This window comes from Nicotiana tomentosiformis, chromosome 5 (assembly GCF_000390325.3).
Source record: "Nicotiana tomentosiformis chromosome 5, ASM39032v3, whole genome shotgun sequence".
NCBI lineage: Eukaryota > Viridiplantae > Streptophyta > Magnoliopsida > Solanales > Solanaceae > Nicotiana > Nicotiana tomentosiformis.
Window position 1 is genome coordinate 10,041,178 of NC_090816.1, and position 12,317 is coordinate 10,053,494.

The window sequence follows — 12,317 nt, forward strand, 5'->3', positions numbered from 1 at the left end:
GGTTGTCCGTTTGATCCGGTAGTACGTGTCCTCACCTTCTATGAGAAAATAGAATAACAGAATTTTGGTTTCCGGAATAAACAAATTCGCACGACAGAAAATAAGAAAGTGAAATTTTTCTAAGGGTTCTGCAGCCTCTCGAAGATAAGTATAGACGTCTCCATACCGATCCGCAAGACTCTACTACCTGCTCATGACTCGTGAGACCTATGTAACCTAGGCTCTGATACCAACTTGTCACGACCCAAAATCTCAACCTGTCGTAATGGAGCCTATATCAATACTAGGCAAGCCGATAATATCACTAAACTACAATTTCTTTCAAGTTTGAATATATAATAATTAAATACAATAGGAAATCCCACAAATACTGATATGAACACTCCCCAAAACCTGGTGTCACTGAGTACATGAGCATCTAATATGAATACAAATCTGTAAAAGTACGGTCTACAATAGTCTAAGACCAAGTACAGTAATAAGGAGATAGGGAAGGAGAGACAAGGTCTGCGAAACACGGCAGCTACCTCTGAATTTCTGAAAAATCAGTTGTACGGAAGAATCAACACCCGCTATGTCCGAGAACACCTGAATCTGCACACGAAGTGCAGGGTGTAGTATGAGTACAACCAACTCAACAAGTAACAATAATAGATAAGAAACTAAAGATAGTGACGAGCTATACAATTATAGTTCATATTCAGTAATTCCATCAAAGAATAGACATGCTTTCAAATCCGACAGTTTAAGTCAAATCAATATTTATACAATTCAAGTTCATGTAATCTGGATATAGAATCTTTCAAACTCTTCACCACAATAACAGATAGCAACTAAGTGCATCAACCAATGAAAAACAAGTACAACCTTTTAAGACAACAATCACTCACTGGGCTCCCAACCCTCAGCACTCACACTCAATGGGTACCCGCGCTCATAAGGGGTGTACACACTCCGGAGGGGCTCCTACATCCCAAGCGCTATAATCTGCACGGACAACTCACGTGCCATAATATAAATATCTGGATCCGCACGGCCAACTCACGTGCTATTGTATAATATACGGATCTGCACGGCCAACTCACGTGCTATAGTATAATATATGGATCTGCAGGACCAACTCACGTGCTATAGTATAATATATGGATCCGCACGGCCAACTCACGTGCTATAGTGTAATATAAGGACCTGCAAGGCCAACTCACGTGCTATAATGATATATCTCACAATCAGGCCCTCGGCCTTGCTCAGTCATCAATCTCTCCAGTCTTTCGGGCTCTAAGAATCATGAAAAAATCAGCCCAAACAACAATGATATGATGCATCAGTCTCACGGGACGGATCAACTCACAATCCCCTCGGTGCATGCCCACACGCCCGTCACCTAGCATGTGCGTCACCTCCAAAGTAATCACATAATATGAAATTCCGGGGTTTCATACCCTCTGGACCAGATTTAAAACCGTTACTTACCTCAGAGCATAAAATTCTTTACTCTGCTATGCCTTTGCCTCTCAAATCGGCCTCTGGATGCCTCTAATTTAGTCACAAATAATTCGTTTCAGTTAATAAAATTTATTGTAATTAATTCCATAAGAAAATGCTAATTTTCCATAAAAATCCGAAATTACACTAAAAATAATCGCCTGTGGGGCTCACATCTCGAAACCCGACAAAAGTTACAAAATTCGGAAGCCCATTCCACCACGAGCCTACACATACTAATTTTACCAAAATCCGACCTCAACTCGACCTCCAAATCTTCAAATCTTATTTTCAAATCCCTAAGTTCAAACCCCAGATTTACACCTCAAAAATATGTAATCTAGTCGGATTATTCGATGATAATTCAATATTATGGAGTAGAAATGATCGCAAGGAATTACCTCAAGTTTTCCCGTGAAAACCTTGCTCAAAATCGCCCAACCCGAGCTTGAAATGCCCAAAAATGGCAAAAGCTCGGATGCCCTCTGTTTTTGTACTGCCCAGGGGTTTTCGCACCTGCAGAAACTTGGCTGCTTCTGTGCCAACCGCATGTGCGGAAAAAACCCCGCATCTACGCCTTTGCCCGCATCTGCGTGCCTGTATGTGCTTCTGCGCGCGTCCTTTCGTATATGCGCTCACACCGGTGCGGAATTTCCCTCGCACTTGCGACCATTGTCCCATAGTCTATTTTCGTATCTGCGCTTGCCAGGCTCGCTTCTGCGAGCTCGCACCTACGATGGAATTTCCATAGGTGCGGTTGCATCAGAGAGCAGAAACTTCAGCTTTTTCTTCCAAGTCCGAATTGATCAGTTAACCATCCAAAACTCACCTGAGTCCCTCAGAACCTCAACCAAATATACCAATAAGTCCTAAAACATCATACGAACTTAGTCGAACCCTCAAATCACCTCAAACAACGCTAAAATCATGAATTACACCCCAATTCAAGCCTAATAAACTTTAAAATTTCTAATTTCTACCAACGACTCCGGAACCTATCAAATCACGTCCGATTGAACTCAAATTTTGCACACAAGTCATAAATGATATAACGGAGGTATTCAAATTTTAGAATCGGATTCCGACCCCGATATCAAAAAGTCAACACCCAGTCAAACTTCCCAAAAATTAAACTTTCGGCATTTCAAACATAATTTCACTACGGACCTCCAAATAATTTTCCGGATATGCTCCGAAGTCCAAAATCATCCTACGGAGCTATTGGAATCATAAAAATTCAAATCCGAGGTCTGTTACATATAGGTCCACATCCGGTCAACTTTTCTAACTTAAATTTTAATTATGAGATTAAGTATCTCATTTCATTCCGAATTCCTTCCGGACCCGAACCAACTGACCCGGTAAGTCATAAAATAACTATAAAGCATAAATTGATCAGTAAATAGGGGAACAAGGTTATAATACTCAAAACGACCGGCCGGGTCGTTACAAAACCCAACTCTTATCATTATGGAGTATCAGGACTTAATCCCGATGTCTTACCCTCGTGGTGCATTCCGACTTGAACTCATTGAAGTTGATATCATTAATAGCAAAGGAAAAAAATTATTTCAAATACGGAGAAAATGCTTACCTCTTGAGTTAAACTCTTCATAATGTTATTTGGATAGAATTTTCAATAATAGACTTTCGTTTACTCAAATCAGCTAAGTAATTAGTGTCAAACATATATATAAAAATATAAAATAATATTAAAAATTCACATATGGTCTTTGCTGTAATAAGCCTACTTCAAGATGAAAGTGATATGACCAGAACATTAAGGAAAAATGATGTATCAAATAGCATAATAGTACTACTAGTTACCATGCACTTTTGTGGAAACTAAGCATTATGCTCTCTAGAAAAACAAAGAGATATAGCAGAACCTTTAAGTCAATCAGGGAATCAAAAAAATAGTGGACAAATCTTTGTCTACTATCTACTACTATATGCTTTCCATATAAAAATGATTCAACATGTTAATTTGATAAGAACTATCATCAATGAAATATTTGGTGTAGTACATACTTCTTGTACTAATATACTATACGTAAATCTATCAAAACATATAGTTTAGATATAGTACTACTAAATCATGCATTAACATTTTATTACCCATAAAAAATGAGACAAATAATGAATGAGTCTAACACACTTGTTCAAGCCAATAAGTGTAAAAGTCGGTGAAGTTCAAATGCAAACTAACATAAGACTAGTGGAATCAGACGCCTTTTTCCTCTTAACCAACGTGGGTATATCGATCTTAAAATAATCACATATAAAATACTTAAATACTTATAGCCAAAGCCAATTATAGTAAAATTAGTAAAGAGATAATTCGTATGTTTAGTTGATTACATAATCATTGTAATGATATAACTATATCCCATTTGCCAAATTAAAGTAAAATAAATAGGTTACATACCTAACTCTTACCAAAGAACATTTGAAAATATTGCATCACTTTGGCAACCATATATGTCGTGTAATTAAGTTATAGTTCAAGGATATTTTCTAATGTAAAACATTCAACTTAAAGAACTATTACATGATAAATCCTCAAGATAGATGATAAACCACAGATGTTTTATTATTTCATAAAATAATTTAGTACTGTAAGTAATAATAAACCATCTAAATAGATATACTTTATGTATGACTATGAACCATCCAATATGAATGAAATAAATATTTGAGTTGTAGCTATATGAAAAACGTTGCTCAAGTATGATACGTATATGACCCGAAGACATTTATATTTCCATATATTAACCCTTCCAATTGGTATTTAAGCACAAAAATTATATACTTAGGAGATTACCTTGGAATGATGAACAACTTATCAAAAAAAAAAAGATAATCCATAGAACATTTGTCTCAGTGTCCATACGAAATCAAACATGCTTACACATTGGAAGCTACAGTGTTACTTCGCTATGGTAATACAAAAATAGATCAACTTTGTTGCGACACATTTCCTAAAAGTTGAGAAGGATTGTCGTAGTGAACAATCGTGCTGATAACGTGTTATGAAATATAGCTCAAAGTAACAATATAGAACAAGGAAAAACAAGCTAAGAGATATAGCGTCACGACCCAAAATCCCAACCTGTCTTGATGGCGCCTATCTCGGTACTAGGCATGCCGATAATCTCGATAAACTACAATTTCACTTAAGTTTGAAAATACAATAATTTAATACAATATAAAATTCCACAAATACTGATACGAACACTCCCCAAAACCTGGTGTCACTGAGTATATGAGCATCTAATATGAATGCAAGTCTGAAAAATACGGTCTATAATAGTCTGAGACCAAATACAGTAAACAAGGATATAAAGAAGGAGAGACAAGGTCTGCGGAACACGGCAGCTATCTAAACATCTCCTTAAAATCAACTGCACGAAATAATCAACACCCGCTATGTCCGGGAATACCTGAATCTGCACACGAGGTGCAAGGTGTAGTATGAGTACAACTAACTCAGCAAGTAACAATAATAACTAAGGAACTGAAGATAATGATGAGCTACACAGTTATAGTTCACTTTCAGTAATTCCAGCGAAGAATAGACATGCTTTCAAATCCGGCAGTTTAAGTTAAATCAATTTTATACAGTTCAATTTCATGTAATCCGAATATAAAATCTTTCAAAGATTTCACAACAATGACAGATAGCAACCAAGTGCAACAACAAATGCAAATCAAGTACAGCCTCTCAGATAACAGTCACTCAACTCATCACTCGGCTATTAGCCCTCAACACTCACACTTAATGGGTACCCCCGCTCACTGGGGTGTACAGACTCCGGAGGGGCTCCTATAATCCAAGCGCCATAATCTGTACGGACAACTCACGTGCTGTACGGACCAACTCACGTGCTATAATATCCTGCACTGACAATTCACGTGCCATAATATCCTTACCTTACTAACAGGCCCTCGTCCTTACTCAGTCATCCACCTCTCTAGTCTCTCGGGCTCTGAAAAATCACAAAGATCAGCCCAAACAAAGATAACATAGTGCATCAATAAATTTCAAGAAAGACTGAGGTATGATACGCAAGTAAAATCATGACTGAGCACAAGATATCAATTAGCAAATAATTCAACAAGTACGTGACCTCTGTGTGTCCCAACAGTACTATCACATAGCCTAAGCATGATTTCTAGCATGATTTATGGTCAAATTTCTTCAACACCTAGAGAGCATATAACTAATAACAAGTTATTCAACTTTAAAGTTTCACGGGACGGACCAAGTCACAATCCCCCCGGTGCACGCCCGTCACCTAGCATGTGTGTCACCTCCAAAATAATCACATGACACAAAATCCGAGGTTTCATACCCTCAGGACCAGATTTATAATTGTTACTTACCTCAAACCGTGTAATTCTTTATTCCGCTACGCCCTTGCCACGAGGGAAATACTAATATTTCTAAAAAGAAATGCGAAACTAACTCAAAAATCGACCGTGGTTCCCACGTCTCGGAACACATAAGTCAAAATTTCCTTAATTTCCTTAGCAGCATTTCTCCGGGGTCACTACACATAAGTCAACATCTGGTCAACCTCTTTCAAGTTAATTTTGAAACCTTGGAGCTAAGTGTTCCAAGTCATTCAAAAACTTTACCGTACCCGAACCAATTACCCCCGGCAAGTCACATAACAAATGAAAAACATAAATTGAGTAGTAAATGGGGGAATGGGATTGTAATACTCAAAATGACCTGCCGAGTCGTTACATTCTCCCCCTCTTAAACAAACGTTCATCCTCGAACGGATTTAGAATTATACATGGAGTCTCAAATAGGTGCAGATATTTGCTCTGTATTTCCTGCTCAGTCTCCCAAGTAGCTTATGCGACCGGCTGGCCTCTCCACTGCACTTTCACTGAAGCTATGTTCTTTAATCTCAACTTTCGAACCTGCCGGTCTAAAATAGCCACCGGTTCCACGTCATAAGTCAAATTACCGTCCAGCTGTACTATACTAAAATCTAGAATATGAGACGGATCCCCGACATACTTTCGTAGTATGGATACATGGAACACTGGATGAACACCTGATAGACTAGGTGGCAAAGCAAGTTCATAAGCCACCTCTCCAATTTTCTTAAGTATCTCAAAAGGCTCAATATACCGAGGGCTTAACTTGCCCTTCTTCCCAAATCTCAACACACCCTTCATGGGTGAAATCTTGAGTAGAACCTTCTCCCTAACCATGTGAACAACATCACGAACCTTCCTGTCGGCATAACTCTTCTGTCTAGACTGTGTCGTGCGAAGCCGTTCCTGAATCACTTTGACCTTCTCTAAAGCATCCTGAACCAAGTCAGTACCCAATATCCTAGCCTCACCCGGCTCAAACCAACCCACCGGAGACCGACACCGTCTCCCACATAAGGCTTTATACGGAGCCATCTGAATGCTCGACTAGTAGCTATTATTGTAAGGAAACTCCACGAGTGGCAGAAATTAATCCCAAGAACCCCCAAAATCAATGACACAAGCGCATAGGATATCCTCCAATATCTGAATGGTGCGCTCGGACTGTCCGTCCGTCTGAGGGTGAAATGTTGTACTCAACTGAACCTGTGTGCCCAATTCTCGCTGCACTGCTCTCCAAAAACGTGATGTAAATTGTGTGCCTCGATCTGATATGATATACACTGGTACACCGTGTAGGCAAACAATCTCGCGGATATAAATCTCAGCCAACTGCTCCGAAGAATAATTAGTACCAACTAGAATAAAATGCGCGAATTTGGTCAACCGATCTACAATCACCCAAACCGCATCAAACTTCCTCAATGTACGTGGAAGCCTAACTACGAAATCCATGGTAGTACGCTCCCATTTACACTCCGGAATTTCAAGTCTCTGAAGCAATCCTCTCGGCCTCTGATGTTCATACTTTACCTGTTGATAATTTAGATACCAAGCTACAAACCCAACTATATCTTTCTTCATTCGCCTCTACTAATAGTGCTGCCTCAAATCCTGATACATCTTTGCAGTGCCTGGATGAATATAGTACTATGAATTGTAAGCTTCCTGGAGAATCGGCTCACGTAAACCATCTACATTAGGCACACATAGCCTACCCTACATCCGTAATACACCGTCCTCTCCAATAGTGACTTCCTTGGCATCACCGTGCTGAACCGTGTCCCTAAGGACAAGTAGATGTGGATCATCATACTGGTGCTCTCTTATGCGATCATATAAAGAAGACCGAGAAACCATACAGGCCAAAACTCGATTCGGCTCGGAAACATCCAATATAACAAACTGATTAGATAAGGCCCAAACATCCAAGGCTATAGGTCTCTCTGTTACCGGTAAGTATGCTAAGTTGCCCAAACTCTCCACCTTACAACTCAAGGCATCGGCCACCACATTGGCCTTTCCGGGATGATAGAGAATTGTGATATCATAATCCTTAAGCAACTCCAACCACCTTCGCTGCCTCAAATTAAGATCCTTCTATTTAAATAAATATTGTAGACTCCGATGATCGGTATACACCTTGCACTCGACACCGTTAAAGTAATGCCGCCAAATTTTCAAGGCATGAACAATAGCTGCAAACTCCAGATCATGGACTGGATAATTCTTCTCATGTACCTTTAACTGTCTGGACGCAAAGGCAATAACCCTACCGTCTTGCATAATCACTATGCTGAAACCAATACGCGACGCACCACAATACACAATATAAGACCCTGAACCCGTAGGCAACACCAATACTGGAGTTGTAGTCAAAGCTATCTTGAGCTTCTAAAAGCTCTCTTCACATTCATCCGGCCACCTGAACGGAGCACCTTTCTAGGTTAATTTAGTCATAGTCGATGCAATAGACGAGAAACCCTCCACGAAGCTAAGATGATAACCGGCTAAGCCGAGAAACTCCGAATCTCAGTAACTAAAGATGGTCTGGGCCAATTCTGAACTGCCTCTATTTTCTTCGGATCTACTTTAATTCCTTCACTGGACACTATATGTCCCAAGAATGCCACTGAACTAAGCCAGAACTCACACTTAGAGAATTTTGCATAAAGTTTCTCCTCTCTCAACCTCTGCAATACAATACCCAAGTGATGTGCTTGCTCCTCCTGGCTACGTGAGTATACGAGGATATCATCAATAAATACCATAACAAATGAGTCAAGATACGGCTGGAATACATTATTCATCAAATGCATAAATGCTGCTAGGGCATTGGTTAGCCCAAAAGACATCACAAGAAATTCATAGTGGCCATAACGAGTTCTGAATGTCGTCTTCAGAATGTCCGTATCCCGAATTTCAATTAGTGATACCCAGATCTCAAATCAATTTTGGAGAACACCATCGCTCCCTGAAGCTGATCAAATAAGTCATCAATACGTGACAATGGATATTTATTCTTGATTGTAACTTTGTTCAACTGCCTATAATCAATGTACATCTGCATAGTACTATCTTTCTTTTTCACAAAGAGAACTGGTACACCCCTAAGGTGACACACTAGGCCTAATAAACCCTTTTTCAAGGAGTTCCTGAAGTTGCTCTTTTAATTCTTTTAACTCAGCAGGTGCCACATGATACAGAGGAATAGAAATGGGCTGAGTGCCCTGCACCAAGTCAATACCAAAATCAATATCCCTATCGGGTGGCATACCCGATAGGTCTGCAGGAAATACATCCAGAAATTCTCGCACTACCGGTACTGAAGCAATCGTAGGAGTATCTACATCAACATCTCTGACAAAGGCAAAGTATGACAAACATCTCTTTTCAACCATATGTTGGGCCTTCAAATAAGAAATTACCCTCCTAGGAATAACATCTAGAGAACCTCTCCATTCAACCTTTGGCAACCCCGGCATCATCAATGTCACGATTTTTGCGTGACAGTCCAAAATAGCATTACATGGAGACAACCAATCCATACCTAGAATTACATGGAAATCAACCATATTGAGTAATAAGAGATCAACTCTAGTCTCCAGTACCTCAATAGTTACCACACACGGCAAATACACACGATCCACAGTGATAATATCACCAACCAGTGTAGATACACAAACAGGTGAAACTAAGGACTCACAGGGCATATCCAGATAATGAGAAAAATACGATGATACATATGAATAAGTGAAACCAGGGTCAAATAATATAGAAGCCTCCCTGTGGCACACTGAAACAATACATGTGATCACTGCATCTGAGGCAACAACATCTGGCATGGCAGGAAAAGCATAGAATCGAGCCTGCCCGCCACCTGATCGGCCTCTCCCTAGCTGCCTGACCCCCACACCGAGCTGGCTGGGCGGGTGGTATAACTGCTGGTGCTGGTACCGTTGGTCGAGAACTCTGATGTGGAGCCCCCACTCAATAGCCTAGGACAATCTCTCTTGAAATGACCCAATTCTCCGCGCTCGAAAAAACCCCTCCTCTAACGGAACTTCTGCTCCTGATAACCCGAAGAATTACTAGTAGAAGCCTGAGCAGACAAGGCATGATGAGAACTCTGCGCTGGTAGTGCACTGAATGAAGACTGGCCTGAGTGAGCACTGTAAGAACTGTGGCTAGCTGATGCACCATGATGAACTGGATGATCCATCTGAGCGTGTCTGTAAGAACGGTCCCTACCGCGGTAAAATTGACCCCCTAAAGGAACACCGCTGAAATCACCGGAACCATGAGGCCTCTTAGCCTCCCTCTCAACCCGCTCATGGTTGCGAACCATCTCAATCTGACGAGCAATGTCAACAACCTCATCGAAAGTAGCACCAGACAGTCTCTCTCTAGTTATTAGTACTCGCAGCTGAAAAGAGAGGCCATCTATGAATCTCTTAATCCTTCCCCTATCTGTGGGAATCAACCAGATAGCATGACATGCCAATTCTGAAAATCTTATCTCATACTGTGTCACGGACATATCGCCCTAACGAAGCTTCTCGAACTGCTTGCACAGCTCCTCTCTACGGGACTGAGGCACGAACTTCTCCAGGAATAGACCGGAGAACTGTTGCCAGGTAAGGGGTGCTGCATCGACCAACCTACACCTCTCGTAAGCCTCCCACCATCTGAAGGCGGCCCCAAAAAACTGAAAAGTAGTGAATGAGACTCCACTGGTCTCTAGAATACCTGCTGTCCGAAGCATCCGTTGACATTTATCTAGATAACCCTAAGCATTCTCTGACTCAGCACCGCCAAATGGTGGAGGTTGAAGCCTCTCAAATCTCTCAAGTCTCATCTGCTCATTATCTGCCATAACAGGAACTACCGGGGCCTAAGAAGCTACAACCGGTTAGGATGGTAGTGCCCCCGGTATCTGAAGTCCCTGTACTACCTGGTCTGGAGTACAGGCAACAAGGGTATGAGTACCTCCCCCGGCCTGAGAAGTGGCAGGTGCGGCCTGAGTCGAAACCACCTAAGCCATACCAGTGCAAGCTACCAATATCTGGGCCAAAGTCTCCTGAAGGCCTGGAATCTCAATGGGCATAACTGGTGCCTGAGCTGATCCTGTCGGCTTAGTTATATCTGGAATCTGCTCCTCAGCTGGAGCAACTAGTGATACTACAAGTGTTGGTCCAACTGTGGTACAAGCTACACCTCGACCTCTACCTCGACCCCAGCCTATACCACGGCCCCGACCTCTCGCGGCCCTAACTGGTGGCTGACCGTCCGATCCGGTAGTACGTGTCCTCACCATCCGTGAGAGAATAGATTAACAGAAATTTAGTTTCCGGAATCAACAAATTCGCACGACAGAATACAAGAAAGTGAAGTTTTCCTACGGGTTCCGCAGCCTCTCGAAGATAAGTATAGACGTCTCCGTACCGATCCGCAGAAGTCTACTAAATCTGCTCATGACTCGTGAGACCTATGTAACCTAGGCTCAGATACCAACTTGTCACGACCCAAAATCCCAATATGTCGTGATGGCGCCTATCTCGGTACTAGGAAAGCCTATAATCTCGACAAACCACAATTTCTCTTAAGTTTGAAAATACAATAATTTAATGCAATACAAAATTCCACAAATACTGACACGAACACTTCCTAAAACCTGGTGTCACTGAGTACATAAGCATCTAATATGAATACAAGTCTGGAAAATATAGTCTATAATAGTCTGAGACCAAATACAGTAAACAAGGATATAGAGAAGGAGAGACAAGGTCTGCAGAACACGGCAGCTACCTACAAATCTCCTGAAAATCAACTGCGTGAAATGATCAACACCCGCTATGTCCAGGAACACCTGAATCTGCACACGAGGTACATGTGTAGTATGAGTACAACTAACTCAGCAAGTAACAATAATAACTAAGGAACTGAAGATAATGACGGGCTACACAGTTATAGTTCACTTTCAGTAATTCTAGTAAAGAATAGACATGCTTTCAAATCCGGCAGTTTAAGTCAAATCAATTTTATACAGTTCAATTTCATGTAATCCAGATATAAAATCTTTTAGAGATTTCACAGCAATTCGAGATAGCAACCAAGTACAACAACAAATGCAAAGCAAGTACAACCTCTTAGGCAATAATTAGCCTCTTAGGCAACAGTCACTCAACTCATCACTCGGCTCTCAGCCCTCAACACTCAGATTCAATGGGTACTCGCGCTCACTGGGGGTGTACAGACTCCGGAGGGGCTCCTACAGCCCAAACGCTATAATCTGCACGGACAACTCACGTGCTATAATATCCTGCACGGGCAACTCAGGTGCCATAATATCCTTACCTCACTAACAGGCCCTCAGCCTTACTTAGTCCTCCACCTCTCTAGTCTCTCGGGCTCTGAGAAATCACAAAGATCAGCCC

General features: G+C 41.2%; 1 protein-coding gene across 1 annotated transcript; it reads right to left on the reverse strand.

Annotated features, from left to right (window-relative positions):
* Positions 1-8,990: 8,990 nt before the first annotated feature.
* Positions 8,991-10,102, reverse strand: LOC138891910 (uncharacterized). Its single transcript, XM_070175596.1, has 2 exons — positions 9,940-10,102; positions 8,991-9,430 (listed from the first exon to the last, which is right to left on the reverse strand). Exons 1-2 carry the CDS (start codon positions 10,100-10,102, stop codon positions 8,991-8,993), a joined length of 603 nt encoding a protein of 200 aa, XP_070031697.1.
* Between the last annotated feature and the right edge of the window lie 2,215 nt (positions 10,103-12,317).